At 40.2% G+C, this 22,557-nt stretch overlaps 1 protein-coding gene across 1 annotated transcript in view; it reads left to right on the top strand.

The window, feature by feature from the left end:
• KCNMA1 (potassium calcium-activated channel subfamily M alpha 1) overlaps window positions 1-7,599 on the top strand; it is an 827,350-nt gene extending 819,751 nt beyond the window's left edge. Inside the window, 1 exon segment of the mRNA XM_038409287.2 lies at window positions 7,443-7,599. Within this exon segment, the coding sequence (XP_038265215.1) occupies window positions 7,443-7,467 (25 nt within the window). The 3' untranslated portion in view covers window positions 7,468-7,599.
• The last annotated feature ends 14,958 nt before the right edge of the window (window positions 7,600-22,557 follow it).

The following is a 22,557-nucleotide window of genomic DNA, read 5'->3' as shown; positions in this document are numbered from 1 at the left end:
TTTGGGAACAGAGCAGAAAATGAGACACTAAATAAGAGATCCTCCATGGCCTTGCTAAGGACTAATTCTCCATGGGAATTTTGCCTAAGGCAGGAGGCGTGAAAAAGGACTTGAGGATTGGGCCAAATAGATTTTTAGTGCTGTCAATATACAAGCAGGTTGAATCATATATAGGAAACTATGAGGATTTTTTTTACAGTGGACAACAGAGACTGTTGTCCTTTGAATATGACAAATAGGGAGTGTTTAAATCAGATTGGGGCTCTCTAGCCTCAAAAATATTTTATAACATTTTCAATGACACTATGGAAATTTTCCATCACCCCAGAGATCTAGAACTACCCAAAGTCAAGAATTGCTGTCACCCTCCATTTCTAACTGCTACTCCTGGTAAATTCATTGTTTTCTTTTACAAATATAAGGACCACATTAACTATTGCTGTAAGACAGCATAACTCCATTTATTTAAGATGAGTTATGGCAGCATTAAATGAATTTGTCCCAGAATATAGACATAAAAATGTTTGGTTTAAAGTACTCTGCTCCACCCCAAAAGTGAAAAATTGTATAAAAGGTGGAAGATTGCAATGTTGTGTCTGGCTTTTTCTTTAACCAGAGTTTCAATACAAGAGGGAGTTGTATTCCTACAGGAACAATTACATGAAACTCTCAGGTTTCTATGGTAACTGGCCTTTCCATGGTTCAGATATTGAGCTTGTTTAGGTGCTTTCTGTAAATTTCGTAGTTTTTGCTGTACCCTCTCTTTCCTCCATAGCAAGTTAGGCACATAAGCCCACCAAAGTGTCCCATCCATTATACCCAGGGGTGAAAGTAAAGCGGTACGGGCCAGTATGGTGTACTGGTAAAAAGTGGTTGCCTGTACCAGCCCATACCGCTGACTTTAAAGCACTGTGGGGGTCCCTGCTAGCAGGGCCGCTGCCGGGGGGGGCACAAAAGGGGCAGCAACGTTACAGCTCTGCCACAGCAAAAAGACCCTGCTTAAAGACCCCGCTTCCATGGCAGCGCTTTAACATCCCTGCCCTCCACCCAGGCTGCCAGCGGTGGGGGGGGGGAGGAAGGAGCAGTTACCCAGGCCCTTTACGTCACCGCTGGTGGTGCAGGTGGGCAACACTGCTCCCCCCCCAGCCCAGCCCCTTCCAGGGGGGCCAAAGCTGCCCCTTTCCTGGTACCAGTAAGAGAGAAATTTTACTTTCACCCCTGATTATACCACTACCTTGCAAAAACTGAGATTTCCTTCCTATTCTGCATTGCCAACTGGAGTCTGAATAACTTGTATCATGCTATAAAAAAGTAATTATTAGGTACCAATGTGCAACCATTAGGCTGACAGACAAAGGGCCAAGATCCTGACACTGGTTGAGCAGGCCTCAACTCCCCCTGAAGTCAGCAGGCCCAACCTTGCCTTCCCTGTAAAGGCAAAGCTGCCATTAACACCAGAGGGAATTAAACACATTTGCTCCCAAACACATGATTATTTTTACAGATATGTATGTGTATCATCTATTCAACCATTAGTGGAGTCCTTCAAACCTTGTAGTATATTTGCAAGGAAAGCTGTATTAGAACCAGTCAAAAAAGTTGACAAATAATGAGAGCAGTTTCACCGAGCTGCAAATTGATTATCATAAAATACTCCCCTGCCAAACTAACAATCCTTGCTGGGTGGGGAAACTTCTAATATTTCCTAGTTCAGAAGCAATTGCATGCAAGATTGTCCAACACCACAATTTAATTTTAAGTAGGCTGCCTATATTGTTACCTTTTTGTTATGCTCTTTCTGTATCAGCCGAGAAAATATTTTGCTTTAAGACATTAGCTCCAAACCACAGCTTGCAACAAGAGTATGCTCTGAATTACCCCCTATGACTGTACAGTATCTTCCTTGCCTCACCTCTGGGGATGGAGTCTTCTGAAGGCATGCTCATGGAGTTAGGGATTAGCACTTTCACAACTAAAAATGAACACGCCAACATAACCACAATCATCATTGCCCGTCCCTGAAACCATATGCTAACTAAATATGGATGAATCCTGAATGGGTCCATTCATGTAACACACTTGAAGCACATCTTTCAGGGTCAATTTGAAGCAGATGGCATCAACCCCAAACCTACTGGCTCATTTGGGGGAAATCTATTGATCTCAAGCATCCTAAGAAACCTAATGCACAGACACCCCCCCCCCCCACACACACACACTTCCCTTCCACCTACCTTTGTAGTCTTCCAGAGGGTCTGCTTCCCCTTTCCCTGGCCTGGGTTTGGTGGTGGTCTCCAGGAAGCATCACTTTTCCATGGCAGATGATTTTTTTTAATGGGCCTGAGCAAAGGAAGCAGGAAGCGCCCCTAAGTGGACGTGCCCTTGCAGTGCCACAATAATAAGAATTCTGAGGTATTCCATGTTTTGCCAGCTGGGGATTCTGGGACATCTACCTCCCTGGCCAGCTGCCAGAGCAGTAGCATGTTCCTCACTATACTACAAGGGAGGGAAGTGAGACATTCTGAAGCGTATTTGGATTTGGCTTTGGGGGGGGGAGCCGCCAAGCTGTAGAACCTGCTGTGTGCTAAGGGGCTATTCTGCACTCCCTGGAGACTGAAAAGTGGGTCAGCAGGCATTGTAAAGGAACATAAAAGTTCTATACTTGACAGCATCAACATCCAAATATCAGTGTCTGCAGTGTATTTTATTGGAGGTGGCATCAGGGGCTGTTTCCCCAGTCGACCCCCCCCCCAAGCTACTGATGTAGTGAGATTGCACACGTTCCGCTCCACATACACAACATATTCTGTAAGACTGGCAATGGGCCAGGATGCTCAGCTGCTGTGTTACAGCATTTTCTTTTATATGACTCCCAGAAACATTAGTGAAAACTTTTATCACTGAAAATTCCTTTTACACAGGTACATACATCTTGCAGGTGAGTGTGGTGTTCAGTGTCTTTAATAAAACCCATGTCCCAGCCAAAGGACACTCAGGAACAACAATAAAAGTTAGTCTCTGGGTGACTGGTGTGAAGCAACAGACCTGATCTGAATACCAATCCGTAACCAAAATCAGAAAGTAATTGTATTATTTTTCTTCAAAATTAAAAAGACCATAGTTGCTCATGTTTCTATAGCAAGCTGATCACTAGGTAGGGCAAGAAGACACCCACCCTGCACTATAATGTGTATTAGGGAACTTTAGGCCTCCCTTCGAAACGCTCACTACTACAGGCCATGGGACTTGGTTTTGTATGGCAACTGTTATTAAATCTGAGGCGCTCAGATAAAGGGCCATATACGCAGATGTCTAGCTAGATTTGACACTCAACACACACCTAAAGAACATCCCCATATGGAACTGTGAGACAAGGAAGAATAATTGACTTGCCCAAGGTTACACAGGAAGTCTATGGTGAGAACTGAACTCAGTCCTGTACTTTAATCACTAACCCAGCCTTCCTCCCCACTTTTGTTAGCCTTACACTATTATAAAGGTTCTTCAGGCCAATGCCAGAGGCACAAATGGAAAAAATACCATGCGAAAGCCTGGTCTTATGAAACTGCCAGCCCACCTGAGCAGAGCCAAAGGGTTCTGATAGCTTTGGATGAGACCTGAAGGTGCTTTATCTGAACCAAATGTAAGGGCTGTCACCAGTTCTATGCTACAGCTAAAAGTAAAGCTATCTTCAGTCTTTTGTCACAATAAAATGGTCTCCCTTATAGAGGCAGCATTTGCTCTGAGCCATGCAGTACTGGTCTCAGACACTCCCTCCCCCCCCCGTGCAGCAACTGTGGGAAATGTTTAATGTGTTTTATGTAGCTAAATTTCATTATTAATAAAAAAAATTTGTATTTTGATCATTAGACTCCAGAAATAGCTATTTCAAGGTCCTTGGGAACATGAAAATAGCCCTTTTGCCTTCACTGGGATTACTCACAGACTTAGAGCTATCACCTTGCTGAACTGAGGGCTTGCAACACATTTCTGACTTCTTATTGCCCTTTTCTGCATATTACATGGACCCTTTGTAAGTGGCTGTTTCCTTTACAGGTGCTGGTAGCCCTTTTAAAAAAAAAAACTAGCATTTCATAGCAGAGGTAAATCCTTTCTGTGCCATGCCACAAGACATTGTCCAACACAGTGCTGTTTTGGCCTGAATTCATAGAGCATACAGGGTTCTTTAAACAGGACCTACAAAATCATTCCCTGCCGCCCCAAGGCTCTCACTTAGACAAATGTGACACATGGACAAATGTTCAAGTGCCAAGAGGTGCCACATCATTGGTGGAGAACTCAATATATGAAGACTTCTGAAAGGAGAGGATTTTATGGATGGATTTAAGGAAAGGCAGGGTGTGTCATTTAGGGAGAGCAGGAGGCTCTTCCAACCACAAAGTGATTGTGAAGCCAAAACTGAGAGAAATCAAAGAAAAGAATATAATGACTGAGAGAGGGTATAGGATGAGATGAGAGCAGAATAGTACAGAGGCCTGAAGATAAGGCTGAGGAGAGCTTGAACCTGGTTCTGAAGGAAAGAGAAGGTGACTTTTAAGGCAGTCCAGCCATAATGTGGTCAGAGAAGGAAGATGATCTGAGCAGCAAAGACATAAAAGGTAAGGAGCTGATGAGTCCCAGCACCTGAAACAAGAGAGGACCATGCAAGGGTCAGAGTTTCAGCATTAAGGAGTGATGGAATTAAAAAGCAAAAAAAAAGGAATGTACATGTAGTTTTCTATATTTCATATACAGAATGAATGCAAAAGGGAATTGACAGTGTCTGTACTTTTAAAGGTCAACATGAATTGTACTGTGAAGACTAATATATTAGAAATTACCTAGTTTAGCTGTTGCAAATTTCAGGGAAAGCTGGGTAGATGGAAAAGCTTTTCATCTGCTACTGGAAGGAGAGGGGACACAGTTCATCCTCATCCTTCACACCACCACCATTTCCTCCTTCTGACACCAGGCGATTGAAATAACTTTCACCAAGTTCTCTTTGTGAGCAGTATGCAAAAAAGTCAGATAAAAGTACACAATGCTTAACTTGCCTCAAAATCATTTTAAACACAAACCATTTGAAAACTGTTAGTTTGAAATTGTTTGTGAGATCTTGCAAGGCTTTTAAAACATGATAACCATCACACTTTACACCTCTCTGAAAGGTTAGTTTAATCGTAGATCACACAAAATTGGTTTCCACAAATGCATAATGGTTCATGTGTCACACTTGAACTAAATGGTTTTTTAAATGGAGCTGAAATTATTTTGATGTGTACACATTCCCAGATTTTTTTCCCTACACCCTTTCGTAAACCAGCCCACATCAGGCTTTTCCTTAAAGTCTCATTAATAATTCAAATGTTCTGATGACTTTAAAAGATCTATGGAATTGAAGCTTTTTTTTAAAAAAAATACTGCTTGACAAAAAGATAAATGAATGTAGAAAGAAGCGGTAGGAGTCTGGCAAGCTGTAGATCATTTCAGAACAGATTGTAACTTTATCATTCTGTCAGGAAGAATAATTTAAAGCACTTAATCAGTTAGCTTCACTGTGCAGGATGTAACATTATGAATTCCTATCGTTCAATCTGTTCAAATCAAAGGGAGCTTAATTATAATAGGTAAGGGGGGCGATTGAACATTGTTCAGACTCAGACAACTTTACTGGGGAAGGGAATAAGCACCCTGATCTGCAATGAGTATGACTTTTAAAAGGATCTATGATGACAGGAGAAAAAATATATTAGCCTTGACTTGCCTTCAATGGCAGGGTATTAATAACTACTTTTATAATCGTTTAAGGTTTTAATTAAAAGCTCTAAAAGAATACACAAGCATCAAATCCACTAGAAAAAAAATTTCAGACATGGATGGATGTCTACTGACAGGTACCCAAAAGCTGTATCCATTGGGTGCTCAGCACTTCGGGAAGTCTGCCCACCTATTTAGGCACCTAAATTTAGACATCCATGTTTGAAAATGTTATCCTTAATTCCTGCTGTTCCATTTGAATAGCGTCATTTCTGCTTCCTCTCCTGAACTCTGTTCCTGTGCTTTTTTTTTTTTTTTTTTTAAACAGCCACCACGTTCCAGTCCAGGCTGCATTTCCATGATGAGCAAAGTGTTAGTTTATATAATATACTCTGGCAGTGAAGTCTGGGGGAATCCCCTTTGGGAGGAAAAGGCCACATAAATGTAAGCCCACTATCAACATAAGAAACAAGAATACATAACACCACCCAAATATGCTGTAACTAAATTCCATCCCAAGAGCCGATCCCCTCATTTATTTCAGGGGAAGGCAGAGGTATCACACAAAAATACTTCCCTGTAATTAAGAAGTGACATTAGCAGCTCTGCTCTATAAACAATTTAAGGAAAAAGTCTAGTTATATTTAGGATTTTCTCATACAGGACTTTTAACAAGTTTTATTCACAGCTGAACAGTGCAAGGGGTGGATCTACCACAGCGGAGACATCGAAGTCTTATGCAAGTAAACAGCAAACTGCACTTTTTTGGTCTCTCAATATTCCCCCACTCCCTCAAATTTCAACTCTAAAATTGTTACTATATTCACGCAAATGGATACTGAACACAGAGAAAGGAAAAGCCTCCCCATTTCTCTTCGCATTCTTTGCCTGTTGGTTCCCCCGCTTCATCTGCCATGCTACCATTCACCATTAACAATCCATTCAGACTAATGTAATATTGGGGCTGGCACCTGGTCCAGTCATCTGAACCATCTGTATCTATATATAATGGGATAGTTCAGCAGCACTCAAGCAGCCGGGTTGACAATATCAAAACATTGGCCATTACATCCAGGAACGTACCCAATCCCCACTTTGAACCTCTTTATATTCTAGTGCCAAACCCCAAGGAAGGATCTGAAATATTTCCCACATCATTAACATGGTTCTTCAGATTCATCCAGAAATTACTGAATTTCTAGTAAGGGCTGGAAGCAGAAGTGCGAGAAATCGTGGGCTTGTATGTGCCAGTTGTGCAGACCCATGAGGTTCAAATGGTTCAGAGAAATCAGAATTTTCAGGTACTTCCGTGAACCAAACAAATCTCCCAAACCTTAGGAGAGTATCCCAGCACTAACCACATCATGCTCCCAGCTTCTAATTTCATCCTTTTTATTTCTGATAATAGCTTAGCATACTTTAAAAATCTTGTACATTCAAACAACCCAGCAAACTGCCAGTTTTCTTTAATCCTTTACTACCAACCCTGTAAACATCTCCTCCTCCTTTTATAATATGTGTTCTCAGGTGTATTAATCTACCACACTCTGCTGCTAGCAATTATTCAATGTTACCCTCTATTGATTGCCTTTCGTCTATGAACTTTACTGACTGCTTTTTGCACTGCACTAATTAAACTTCTCATTTTCCCTCCTTGTTCTGTCTCTATCCATTTTGCTCTTTAGCAGAAAAGAAATGGTTTACAGATGAGCCGGATAATGCCTATCCCAGAAACATTCAAATCAAGCCCATGAGCACTCACATGGCCAATCACATCAATCAGTATAAATCTACAAGCAGCTTGATACCACCAATCAGAGAAGTTGAAGATGAATGTTGACTCACAGGAGGCCAGAACTATTTTTTTAAAAGCCTGACAAACTTCATGAATGGTGATGTGACATTTATTCCTCTTACATGCCGACCCACTGGTGGAAAAGTTATGAAGGGCGAATGTTATGGAAAACTAAAGTAGACAGATCTTTGTTTGTCTGCCTTTAATATTGCTTCCATGTATTTTGGAAACTATTTCATTTATAAATGAACATAATCAAAAATAGTCATGTATAGCCTCTAGCATTTTAAATTATTTTTATTTATTAGAAAGAAAATATATTTTTCTTTTTTTCATTGTCAAGTTTTTTTTCCCCCCTTAAAACAGCTGCATATGTGGCCAGACTCCTAAAAACATTTGCTATCTCTCATCTTTGAGGAGAATGATGGTCACAATTATGAGGAAATGTAACCAAGGGAGATAAATAATATATTAAAAAATACAAGATCCAACTTGTATTTTAATAAATCAAAAAAGAAGAAAAAAAGAACAGTTCACCAACATGTTTCTTTACTGGAGACTATGTATTTTGTTCAGCATTGACACCAGCTCTTAATAAACTGAAACATTTATTTTCAAAGCTGAAAGTCATATTTTTGTAGAATTTACATTCTTTCTGAACTATTCATCATTGTATTACCATATACAGCAAAGACCTTCCTAACAATCATCTTAAGCACCGGTAAATTTAAGGTCCAAAACAACCAAAACCATGCATTGGTAACTTTCTATGACAATAGGGTAGTGAACATTAGTGTAAAACAAAGGGCGTGCAGATAAGATGCTCATAGTGGCAATTTCTTATAGGTTGCAAAATGTGCAATTCTGCTTTGCTTCATGTTGCATATTATCAATCAGCACTTGCGGACTCATGGAGTTCAACCTTGGAAAATCCTCTTCTTTTGCCAGGTTTCTGAGTATTTTAATGCAGGGTGTCTAAACAGTGCATCATATTCTAAACTCACTCATCTACTATATTTAACTGAGTTCTTGTTTAAAACTACTGGAGTTGGGCCTGAACCAAACTTTATCTGAGCCAAACACTCCTTGAAATGTGGCAAAGTTTGGGTCCATAGCACAATTTTGCTGATGGCCCATGTTTCAGCAACAGATAGAATCAAACTCCCAGCTCTGAGCATACCTGCACTTTAGGTGAGTTCAGATCAGGGTACAAACTCTGCAGCTCAGGCTCATGTCTACAGTGTATCAACTTCTTGTTGCCAGTTAATTTCTGTAAAAATGTTTTAAATGTTATTGTTTGCTTATTTCTTTACGTTGCTGGGACTCCACTCATAAAGGTACAGTGATAACCAAAACAAAAGAAAACTAATGAATGTATTTAATATGATAACTTACAAAAAGCATTTGAAAAGCTGCCTACAGTGAAATCAATTGTATCAGCGGTTTCACAAAGTGGCCAACAAGCTTAATAGCCATCAGACAAAATTGTGATGTTTCATATCTGTGCTGCAGTATGTATTCACCCAGGCATTTGATGTTCTAAGCGATTTAGCAACTCTCTCAATTTCAAATTAACATTTGATACAACTGGATGAAAGGATGAGCTATTGAAGATAAAAAAGGCCCTGCAGGAAAAGAAAGGTAGGGTCCCATTGCGCAAGTTAATTTTAGGCTTTGTACTTTTGCAGAGATGTAAAACACCAAGATAAAACATACCGTGGCACTATTATCATTAGAGAAATATCAGTGAATCAGACACATACAGAGCAGATGAATTTACTGTGGAAAAAAAACATCCACTATATAATCCAACATTTAAGCTAAACTATCTCAGCTTCAATGTTTGTTCACTGGCTGCAGTACAAATGTAACCATAATGCCACCTAAACAGGCTTTATTCTGGAGTGACTTTTTGGACTGTGATACTTTGCTGTTACATTTTGTAGATTAGTTATTTAAAAAAGAAATTAACAAGAACTGTGAATATAATGTATGTAAAATTGGATTGTTTAAAAATATTTATAATCACTATCCTATGGAGAAACAAAATAACTTGAGCAGTTTTCATTAATATTTAACCCATTTCACAATACCCAAAATAAAGGAAGAATCTGGTGGTTTTTCATTTGTTACCATTTTAGCTAATGGCAGGCTATAATTTGCATTCTGGTTTTGCATTGGATCACTTTAAACCTTTCCTTTAAAGTCAGTACTCCTTTTTCATTCATGAACTGCAATAATTTTATTTCCAGAGTAAAAAGTTGGCCTCAATCCCAATAGAATTGTTGAAATTTGTGTCAATCTTAGCCAAATACATTTGATTTTTATAGGTCACTTGTTTTATGGCAGGCATAGGAAATTATTTCTGTAACATTCAACTTAAGAGTACTTAAAATAATTGTGCACAGTGCCATTTCTTAGCTTCCTTCCTTTCAATAAAAACTTTATCATATACATGAGAATAAAAAAAACCCACCAACATTGCCAAGGCCTGTATGTCTGTGTCTGCTGTTGAACTAATACCCAGTGTGATTGCCACTATAACTAAGTCTTGGTCAACACAAGACCCAGCTCTATTAATATACCTAATGGCCATAGCATCCATGTATACAAACAGATGTGGGGGCTGTAAATAATGAACAACAAACATTTCCTACTCTTTCCTTTGATTACTAAAGAGTCTTTGAGGCAAAGGTTTGGATTTGGTAAGTTTTTGACAGACATGTAGAACACCTGGGACACAGGTAAACTATAGTACACATATAGTATACTGTATTCAGTAGAACCATGTATAGTTAATTATATGGAGATCAGGAAAGTTCCAGTTTTTAGATCTTTTGCAATTAAAAACAATGGTCAAATGGAGGCAATGTGTGTGCATCTGAAAGCTCTGTCCTCTATACCCATCCTGGGTCTGTCCTGTCATTTATTCAGTGCAGTAATTAGAGTTGGGACAGGTCTATTAAATCTACCCCTCTGCCATGACAAGATGTAGTCCCCCTGATATAGGACATATCAAATACTAAACTGATAATTCATTGGTCAAAAGGCCATGAAGCTGCAATACAATCTGTGTATGTGTGCATGCATACATGTGTGTGTGTGTCAGTCATCAGGGCCCCTCAAGCAAAGTGACTACTGGAATGTCACAGGGCCTAATTCTCATTTGAGATAGACACTCCCAACTCGTGCTTTCTTGAATGGGAGCCCAGTGCACATGGCTAAGGGCAGGGAGATAGATCGGAATCACTGAAGGTGTTGTTCACCCTGCTGCAGAGGGCTAGCAAAAAAAAAGCTCTCAGAACTACTTAAGCCCTGCATCAGGGGAGCAGCTTCTCAGCTGCATCTCTACATTAGCAGGGATATAGGGAGAAGGTCACGTGATCTGCAGTAATGAGGACCCAGAGCAAACCTAACAAGCCACACAAGTTGCATGGAGGAGCTGATGTCTCTATTCCAGCCCTGAGGCTGGAGAAGCAACTGCAGGTGGGTAGGCGGTCTGTACCAGCCCACGTTGAAGGTGAGGGTGAATTTTGCCTTATCCAAACTGACAGTATATTCAGCCAAATAAAGCCCTATGACTCAGGCTTTATGCATGTGACACCATGTGACAAGACTTTTTCACCCTTAAGGAAACAGATGACTGGATAAATGAGGCATGCTGGTTTATAAGGGAGACACCTTTTCCTCTCCACACACATCTTGGTAATGTGCAATGATGCGGAAGGAAGTACAGAAAAATATATTATATTTTAAATGAAGTTTTGATAAAATATTACATTTCTAAAAATTTGCCAGATGATAACTTGGGTCCTTTAAGCATCTGAAGTACATAGGGAAAAAACAAATGAAATAAGCAAACTCTATTTGTGAAATAGCCCTTAAGAATTTTGCAATAATCGGATGCATAAATTACTGCACAACAAGAGCAATAACTTACAACTGAGTAATTATGCACGTTTTCACTGCCTGTTTGCGTACTATATAATCCATAGCTATGTTAGCTTTGGCCGCATTATAGATATCCCAGTCTCAAAGTTACTGTACAAAGCCGTACCTCCTTAACTGGAAGCATATTGACAACGGCTTCAAGAAGCCAATGAGTTTTGAAATAAACTTGTATTCAATGTTTTAGCAAGTATTACTGCACATTCCCCTACCCTGATATAAGTTAATATCCCTGCTTTGTTTCTATTTTTTAAATTATGTTCTGAAAGCAAAACAAATAAAGGGAAGGGAGAGAGGGTGAGTGCAAAGGCTTTTAGAGTGTCTTTGCATGGTCCACATAGCTTTCAATGGTTTGGGCAGGAAACTCTTATCAAAGTCTATGAGAGCTGTATGGGAAAATCTAGGGAAGAGTGTGTTTCTTATGGTTCACAGTTTGCTAGCTCTCTTCCACAGCACCAGTCTGTAAAATTTTGATGCTGCTTTTAAATCAAGTACTAAGATCGGAGCCCAGCTGGTACATAAAAATCCTGATAACTAAGGCCCTGATACAGCAAAGCATTTAAGTGAGTAGATAGTTCCACTGTATTAGCCACATTCAAGTAAATGAGACTATGCACTTGCTTAAAGTTAAGCACATGCTTCAAATCCTTTGCTGGATCTGGGCCAAACTGAAGACATCTTCAAGCAGGTTTTTAATAGGGTCTGTTATAATTTATTTTGTGTGTTTTCAGATCTTCGACAGAAAAAAATGTTTGTACTTTAAATATGACCCACTGCAAGTCATGGGTACGAACACAATATTCACAAAGGTATAACATAAATACTAGCATAATTCAGGTGTGTTCAGTATGAGTGAAATTCTCCACTATGCAGAGTTGTCAACACAAGGCCCATGGTACATCTTATGCTTTGAGATGTTAAGTGCCTTGTGTTTCTCCAGGGGGCAGAAGTTCATCCTAGATGAGACAGGACATTACACTAAAATCCAGAAATTAGCAATTCTGTACCTTTGCAGAAATGTCATATGGTTATATGCTTTAAGAACCTTTGGCCACAGGGATTCGAGACCAATCTCAATCTTTGCTTTCACAAGAAGTAAAATTTACACCTACTTTTATTTTGTACAGTGGGATAGTTTTTTCATCTCTTATTTTCCTTCAATGTGTGTTTACAATTCCCAGTCTTTTTCAGTTCAACATATATAAGCTTCTTTTCCAGGTTCTCTGATATTTAGCAGGCATATTCATTTGCAGTTTTTTCTAATTAACAGCATTATGCATACTCCATATCTTGCACAGAAATCTAGTGATATGGCACATAAAACCAAATAAAAACTAGCTATTGAATAATCTATAAACTGCAGTTGTCTATAATCCAAATAAACTCTAGTGGATTATATACCAAAAGGATAAGGACCTATCTACCTAACCTATTTTTGAACTACTAAAAATGATGTTTAGCGTCAGACTTAGCAAAAAATTAGAATTTCATTACTTTGTTCTTCATTACAGGAGTATGATAAATATCCATACAATACTGCCCCATTCATACATCTAATCCAGAACCTGTTGAAGTTGACAGAAGACTTCCATTGATTCAATGAGCTTCAGAGGAGGCCTGCATGAACAAAAGAATGTAGGCACTCAGGCACATAAGAATAAATGGAGAAATTTCTGTATTATTTATTTATTTATTTTATTAATGATTTGAGATTGAAAAGTGGGTATGGGAAGTTTTCTGGTAACTAGAAGATGAGTTTAGGGAATCTCACCAAAATGCCAGCTGAAAAGAATCCTGTCCTACATTTCTTTTAAGCAGCACTTAAAAATCCCCGCTCTCTCTCTGGATATTGTTTGAGATACATATGTCTAGCAACTGCAACATCTAAAATATCTGCCTCAAAAATAGTGGAATTAAAATTCTAAATTCTTGTGAAATTCAAAGTTGGCCTCTCTTCTATTCGTACCCCACAGAAAACACATACAGTACATATATATAATGTATGAAAGCATTTGCCATTATAACCATTCCTTGAAAACAATTCCTTTAAACTACCTATGGTGTTAAGGCTTACAGTTCAGAAAGAAAAAGGAGCATGACTTCTTCATTTTTCTTTTTACCAAGGATCGGTGAGAGAGAAAAACTGCTGGTGCTCAGAAATGATCTACCTGACTTTGTCATATGTAATATCCAGCGATAAATATATTGTCTTGTAAAAAGGGTTTGTACATAACTTGTACATGGTTTCATTTTGTATTTTTATCAGATTAAAATTTATGTATTTGTGTTCTAAAACAAGGAGTGAGCACTGCGTTTTTGTCATAGGAATGGATATCTCACAAAGTATTATGCAACATTATATATCAAACCTACCAACAACAGTGCAACCTGACAGGTAATAATACTATTTTGTATCTACATAGCAGCTTTAACCTGGGAATCACAAAAGGCACTACCAAACTAGGAACTAACCAAACTACCTGCTCATACCAGTCGTCCAACTAGCATGGCACCCTGTGTCCACTAATGGTCAGTAGCAGATACTTTGGAGAAAGATGTGAAAACCCTATGGACAAATTCGCAAAACCATGCCTATGAGATAAATTTCCTTCCAATCCCAGTATATATGAGAGATTTATATCCTGGAGTAATTTAAGTAAAATAACCATAGAAGACATTCTCTCCTCTCATTTTTAATAGTTCTGATAGTTAAGTGAATGCTAGGTTTGCACACATGGTGATGAATTTGAAGGATGTCTAATCTCTCCTTGCACCAGTGGTTAAAAGTCACAGATACACTTTGGAGTGTGCTTATCTCCTTATATAGCTATCAGAAGAGGAATCAAAATTTGGCCCCAATCCTGAAAGCACCTACATAGGTGCTTAACTTAAAAAAGGTAAATAGCCCCTTTGAAGTCAACAGAACTACTCATGGGCTTCCAGATAAGCACAGTTTCCAGGATGGGGCCCTGGAATTTTAAAAATTAGCTTAGCGACTATATAAGAAGTTACACCTTGGATGGACATCATACCAGTCCCAGATGCGTAATTAAGAACAATCCAGTATTATCTTGTTTGATATTGAAATGCAGTCAATTCATTAAAGAAAAAGACTCACACAGCTCAGCGTGAAAGAAATTCACCTCAGTGACAAAGGCCTGCAAGAGCTCATCTGCACTGAACATTTACCCCAGGGTTTAAATGGTTTGAAGGACCTGGTATGGGACCACAGCATTGTGTTGAATTTCACCCTATATTGATAAGTGGTTACAGGAAAGAATAGATGGATGGTCTGGAGGGACTGAGCAACAAAATGGTTCAGTGCACTAGCTTCTAGAGCACATTCAAATCAAGATGGCCTCTAATTTTAGCTCCTAATGGATGTTGGTCCATGTCACAAAAGCTCAACATTATTTGGCAAGATTGGCAGCCTGTATCCAAGACTCGAATAGCATGAATGCAGAAGGGAAGAACTGAAGTATATTAGCAAAGCTGTGTGGAGAAATGTATAGAGTTTATCTACCTGCCCATTGCCAAAGACTCCAGCCAATGACAACGAATCCTTCACTTTCAAGGCATCATATTCCACCCACCAAGCTTTTCCTTTTAGTAAGCATTTGTCTTACACAGGAATAGTAGCACATGGATCATAGGAAGGATGTTGAGAGAACCAGCTTAAAATAGGATGTTCAGCTAATAACAATAGTTAAAAAGTCTACAGAAATGATGGGAGGAAGAAAGAAAAGCATTTACTTTTGAAGGTCAAAATCCAAACTGATGGGGCACAAATCTACTCTCAGTTACACAGGTAAATGGCAAATCTGGAGTAATTCCACACACAACCCGGATGCTGTAACTAACCAACTGAAAGTGAGGAGTCTGAGTGGAAGCAACTAAGAACAAATTCCCCAAAGATTTTTTTTTAAATGTCAAATGAAATTTCTGGCATTTTAGATGATTTCAGGTATTCTGAAACAAAAATGAAGAGCAAAGAAAGAAACAAATTCATTATATTTATTTTGAATTCTGGATTAGAATAATCTGCCAGTGACAAATTGTGTTCAGTTAAAATATTGAACTAACATCACACACCAAAGCCTGTGCCAAAAGCTGGTACACATTTCCCATCAGATACATACAAAATGCGAAATGACTGCCTAGGAAGGAGTTCTGCGGAAAGGGATCTGGGGGTCATAGTAGATCACAAATTAAATATGAGTCAACAGTGTAACGCTGTTGCAAAAAAAGCAAACATCATTCTGGGATGTATTAGCAGGAGTATTGTAAGCAAGACACGAGAAGTAATTCTTTTACTCTGCTCCACGCTGATTAGGCCTCAGCTGGAGTATTGTGTCCAGTTCTGGGCTCCACATTTCAGAAAAGATGTGGACAAAGTCCAGAGAAGAGCAACAAAAATGATTAAAGTTCTAGAAAACTGACCTATGAAGGAAGATTGAAAAAATTGGGTTTGTTTAGGCTGGAGAAGAGAAGACTGAGAAGGGGATATGATAACAGTTTTCAAGTACATAAAAGGTTGTTACCAGGAGGATGGAGAAAAATTGTTCTTTTTTACCTCTGAGGATAGGACAAGAAGCCATGGGCTTAAATTGCAGCAAGAGCAGTTTAGGTTGAACATTAGGAAAAAATTCCTAACTGTCAGAGTGGTTAAGCACTGGAATAAATTGCCTAGGGAGGTTGTGGAATCTCCATCATAGTGGATTTTTAAGAGCAGGTTCGACAAACACCTGTCAGGGATGGTCTAGATAATACTTAGTCCTGCGCTGAGTGCAGGGGACTGGACTAGATGACCTCTCGAGGTCCCTTCCAGTTCTATTATTCTATGGACACATTTACATATAATATTCAAATATTTAAATAAGAAACACACAAACATAAAAAAGGCAAGTTATGTTTTCTTACACATGAAGAATATAAGGTTCACATGCCCACCTCCTGTCTACAACCATGTCTCCAAAGCCTCATTGTTTCTATACAGTTATGTTTCCTAGGACAGGTTCTAGGATTTGAGGAGCTCATCTTCAAGGAGTGAGTTTGAGGCCCTGACAAAGCATTAACATTGTAATGATATAACACACAAAAAGCCTGCAATATATATATATATAATAAAATTATAGCAAGTTGGCATAATTAGCAATGCAAAAATATGTAGCCCTCCTGACACACACACACACACAGAGCTTTTCTAACCAATTAAATTTCCTAACGAAAGCCTGATCCTGCAAACACTTAAATACATGGGTATCTTTAGTTAAGCATATGCAAGATCAAGGCTTTTGGACAAGTTATTCCCTGTTAAGCATTGTCAACCCCCAACCTTTCAAAAAAACATGACTCAGGCCTCAAAAATCAGGAGCTTAAAAAAAACCCACTATATTTTGGGGGGTTCTGCTTGCTAAGCTTTTGGGGTTCATTTGGATTAAATGTTCAGGCTTTTCTGCACAACCGAGGGAGCTAGAAACTTGCTATTTTTTTTAATGAAAGCTGAGATTCTCATGTATTCACTTGTCTCCTGGGGCTAGAGTTTTAAAAAAAACCTCACATATCATGAGAACTGGCAACATGGCCTAGTCTCCATCCTTAAACAGGTGGCCCCATCACAAAGCTCTAAGGACATGAAACAGAAATGTGATACTTACTCCACTCTGTTATAAAAGTGCCACCTCATTCTCCACAAGGCTCCATAAGGCTCAAGCCAACAAAAAATTGTGCATCCGAGTAAGTTAAATTCAATGGGACTACTCACATGCACATGTCTTGGCAGGTTTGAGAGCTAAAATTGCTAGGACTCACATTTTGTAGAATGCGTCAAATAGCTGTACTAACCAATCAATGGTGCTTAAGACATTATTGGATCTAACACACATATACACAAAGAAAAGAAAGAGAGCATCCAACTTGAAATAAAAACAAAGATAGATTCATACCAGTGGGCTAGTTTGTTTTTAGCTCATTGCACCACAACCCCAAGGTTAGCCCGGCTTTAAATCACTGCAAATAGAAAAAGACCCTGGCTCATGAACTACTATGAAAAGCCACCTGGTGTTTTGTATTTGAGAACTCCCCTCCTCTCCTTCCTAATCTCTGCCCTGCAACAAAGCTTCCGTGTACCTCTGAACATGAAGAATCTCCAGCAGATGGCCCTTTCAGGAATGTGTTTTCAGCCTGCAAGATCAGGTGTCAGGTCTTGTGGATAGGAACAGGATATATAGCAGATGCTAAACATTTGTTCCCTTTGGTTGAATTTCTTCTTGTCCTTAGGCCAATGCATTTAATCCTGATTTATACCAGTGTAAATGACAACAGAATTTGGTTCTTTGTTTCTAGGGTAATAAAATAACTGGTAAGCCAAATACCTGGATCGCTATTCCTCCACCACAAAGATGCTGGATTAGGACTATTATTCTGTGTTGATGTTTTCAGAAACCTGAAACAGTAGTCAAACTAGCCATCACTAACAGATGGCTTTGCATGAGCTAGGCAAGAATGTGTGGATGAGCTATAAAGCCCACATAGGGGATACGAAGTCAGAGTCTGGGCCTCCTCAACCCACCCCCACAGCTACTTTGTGCAGGAACAGAAAGCAGCTAGAAAGCAATTGGATTGGGCCACCCCAGGATCCCCAGCAAAGGGGAATCTTCGAGTGGCATAGGACTGTGGAATAACTCTTATCCCACCTTCCCTTCCAGGATACTAGAGTAGGGTGCATGGGTGGGACAAAGTGGATGTGGCTAGGGCATTTTTAAGGGTGATCCTCAGCTAACAGAATGGCACTTAGAGGCCATTGGCAGCCAGAACCAACACAGAAACCCTAAAGCTGGTCTAGTTTCTATCAGATGTCAAATGGCCCCAGAGTAGGTGCACAGAAAGGTGGCTTAATGGCACCTGCTCCTCCCTCTCCCCGTGCTGTGCTGAGCCCAGGATTTGTGACCTCTACGTTCGATAACATACATGCAGAGTCTAGTAAAGTACAAAGAGGCTATTGCACCTCTTTCTTTAAATAAGCAACTTCTGTTAGTACAATCAGTTTCCTATGCAGAAAAATGAACAGAAAGAGCTGAGAGTGGTACTATACAGAGGATGCTCAAACACTCCAGTCCAAAAACAAAGCCTCCATTTAATTTTCAATTTTTCCAATCTCATACTAAGCAAAGAGAGAAGTTTATAAGTGTCACTGAAAGCACAGCTACGGGAAATATGGCTTCAGGTTCCACCCTTTGTACCTGTGATTGATGATGTTAATCACAGGTACAAAGCTCCCATCAGTTGCAAAATAAGCAGACCCTGGCCTGAAACTGTTTACTCCTAATCAGTAAGTGGCTTAAAAGAACTGACAGACAGCTTACACCCTTATGGCCTGTGTGTGACACGGTAATTACTCAATGACTTGCCATTTCCAATATTTGCTGACCAAATACAAATTTTGCTATCAAATTTAATTGTAGACGATATAGTCTATGGCAGGTAGGCAGATTAGATGGCAAAACTTGTTCCATGAACAGGCAAGACACAAAGAATTAAGTATTTTAAGAGGACTGATACTGACAGGTAGAATAAGTAAATTAAGCCCCTAATCTGCAACACACATGATAAGTTCCACTTATGTTAAGTGACTACTCATGAGTGTAACGTTAAGCACAGGCCTAAAGCTTTGAAGGATGAGGGCGTTAGGTTGTTGGTTATAACGTCATAAGCACAATGTCCCATAAATGTGCTAAGTATTTTCCTTTTAGTGATTTTTTAAAAATGGATTTGTATTAAATTTCCTTATGCCAAAAGTGAAAGTAAAGCATTTAAAAAGTCAACGTTCAATGTATAGTATGGTATATTTTTCCCAACAAAGTTGATTAGAAGCAACAAAATAGATTGTGCCCTCTATATGGAGATGGGCACGAAACAGGACTGTGATGCAGTTACGGATTCTGAAGACAAAAACAGACCTGCCCAAAGTTCAGGTCCAGGGGTTTGATTCAAGCCATTATACAAAAAAGGGTCTAGCTGCAAAATTCTGATCCACACCTGCGTTTTGAATCCCACATCTTTTCCCATCCCAAACTTCACGGATGCTCAGGCCTATTTCTAATTTGATGATAAGAAATAAGTGAAATCAAACAGATTCCTTAAGCTATTCATGTATATGGTGCATTGCAATAGTCTCATCTTTAATCGTCACAAATCCATGAGGCTTAACAGTGATGGTAAAAGAGCCTTTAGGTTAGTTAATAGCTGCAATTTAAATATAAACTACTGTACACCAATGTATTGCATGCAATAATTACAACATTATATTTCCAGTGTGTGTAAGAACTGTGATTCATAACTACCCCCTATATTCCACTCTCGTGGGGAATGGATCAGTGGTCACATCACACTCCCCATCTGCGTCCGGGCCGGGGAAGCTAATGATCCAACCATTGGACCAAATTCCATGATGAACCCTGGGCACATGCCACCTGAGGCATGTTGTGCATACACTAAGAAGCACTCCACTCTCAAGGGCTAGCGATCGTACTTTCCATAGGATCTGCACAATGCTTGTCCTAATGTAAGGGGACTAATGTTGTCCCCCACTCACATTCAGTGGGGTTTTGTTTTGGTTGGCTAGCTCCCAGTACTAAAAAGGGGGAAGGGTCAATGGGGAATCAGGACCCTGAGACTGATAGTCCCCAGGAACAATGGGGAGAGGCCAATGCTCCAGGTCAGCCTGAATGACAGGATGGGCAGGCTAGTCAGGGAGCTCCCATCCTCCGTGTGAGCTGGATTTGCCTGGGTCAGACAGAGTGGGGCCAAGCTAAGGGGAAAGCAGAGGCCCAAGCTAAGCTGGGGAGCAGAGCTGTGCCAGATACAGAGGGACCAGAAAGCAGCCCAGAGAGAGCAGACCCTGTCCTGGGAGCAGAGCTGCAGCAACCAGAGCCAGAGGGGCCAGAAAACCAGCCCAGGAAGCAGGTCAGTGCTGGGAACAGAGTCACAGAAGCAGCCTGCAGAGCAGACCTGTCTTGGGAGCAGAGCTGCAGCAACCAGAGGCAGAGGGGCCAAAGAAGCAGCCCAGGGAGCTGGAGGCAGAGCAGCAGCAGCAGTGCAGAGACAGAGTGGTGGAGCTGGGGCTGGAGCAGTCTGGAGCTGGGTACAGTGAGCAGCTGAGGAGACCGAGGGGGACCCTGGGTAGCAGGCCCAGCACAGGGCGACACCTCAGCCAAGAGGCTCTGCAGGCCAAGCTTGGTTCATAACCCCAACAGGGCAGGGGCGACACTGGGAAGAAGGGTCCTACCCCTGAGAGCGTGTGGCCACCACCAGAGCCAACCCCCAGCATCCCTGCAGGGCAGCAAGGGCCTGAGAAGAAGGTCTGGGATTTACCAGGACCAGACTGAACTGCCCTGACATTCCAGAGACACTGTCTGTGATGTTCCCTGCCACAGAGCTGGTTGATGCATTTCCTTTAACCTTTCCCATTGTTGATTAAATAACTTGCATTTGCTTTAATGGTCAGGGGGTCAGAGAAGTGCCCAGTGCAGAGAGAATATCCCAGAGTGGGGACACCCTAGCCCCTGTCCTAGGTGACCACAGCAGGGTTGGGGGTCAAGCCCCCCCAGGAATCCTGGGCCCAGCCTTGTTGGGGTTACGAGGACTCTGCCAGACAGGAGAGTGGAAGGGGAGTCCTCAAAGGCAGGGAGGCCACTGGGTAAAGGAAGTGGGAGCGAGGACTCCCATATGTTGATCACTTCACACAAGCAGCCTACATCAGATCACAGGCCTAACAGATTTTTTTTCCCTATTTTAATATTCATAGTCAAGGGGCTGAAATGGTGCAAATTTAGGCTTGGCAAAATTTAATTTTTTAATCATTTCAACAAATATTTATTTTAAGCTTGTTTCTAGTTGTAATTGCTTTAAATTTTCACAGATGTGCAAAATTATGCCTTTTAAGCAAGTCTTTTAGCTTATCAATTTAAATGTTTACAGTTGTTGAACATTATGGGGGAGGGTGGCTCAAATGCTAAATATTTAGTGACACTAGATGTTGAGCTTCAAAGAGTTAAAGCATTATAATTATTAAAACACAGATTGTCATCACATGTCAAAATATACCAAGTAAATATCCTTAAATCAAACTCTTGTTCTTACTTTGCCTGGCTGTAAACTTTGATTATCAATGGAAATTTTCTTTGTGTGTGTATGCTGAACTTTATGTCTACCAATATTTATTGATAAAAAATCCTTCCAAATCTAGGTATATTACTGAGGGGGCCTGTAGAGTACATGAACTTTCAATACCAACTTTTCACCTTGGTGTGAATTTTGGATGTGCAGTGAACGGCACTGTTGGGATACATATTTGTGTGTGTGTGTGTCTCTCTCTATATATACGCTAGATGGTGTGAATGATAATGGGCTACTGAATCTTTCACTTCTAGGTAACTAAGTTGGAATCCAGTCCAAGCCAGCAATGACCAAGAGTCATTACAATCAGATAAGTTTCAGAATAGCAGCCGTGTTAGTCTGTATTCGCAAAAAGAAAAGGCGTACTTGTGGCACCTTAGAGACTAACAAATTTATTTGAGCATAAGCTTTCGTGAGCTATAGCTCACTTCATCGGATGTATTTACATGAAAGCTTATGCTCAAATAAATTTGTTAGTCTCTAAAGTGCCACAAGTACTCCTTTTCTTTTTACAATCAGATAGCTGTTTTATGACCTGTCTGAAATGAGCTTTAATCTATAAATCAACACATAATCAGCAAAAAGGTCAATGGCTAAATGGACAGGATGCCTGCATTATCCCCACCCCAATTAGTATTTATTATGTATTACAACAGTGCCTAGATGCCCCAACCACAATGGGGACCTCACTGTGCCTGTCTCTGCTTGAAAGTGCTGGATGTAAACAGACAAAGTATGGGAGGGGAAAGAGAGAGGTGAAGTGCCTTGCTTAGTGAGAAGGGCATTACTGAGGATCTGACTCTTCTTTGGGGAGATTGAGCGATAGGGATGGTGATCCTTTCTCTCCCACACTCACAAAGTGGAGGGGTGTGTGTATAGAA

The sequence above is a fragment of the Dermochelys coriacea genome, chromosome 7, assembly GCF_009764565.3.
Source record: "Dermochelys coriacea isolate rDerCor1 chromosome 7, rDerCor1.pri.v4, whole genome shotgun sequence".
Lineage (NCBI taxonomy): Eukaryota > Metazoa > Chordata > Testudines > Dermochelyidae > Dermochelys > Dermochelys coriacea.
This window is presented reverse-complemented; position numbering and strand designations above follow the sequence as displayed.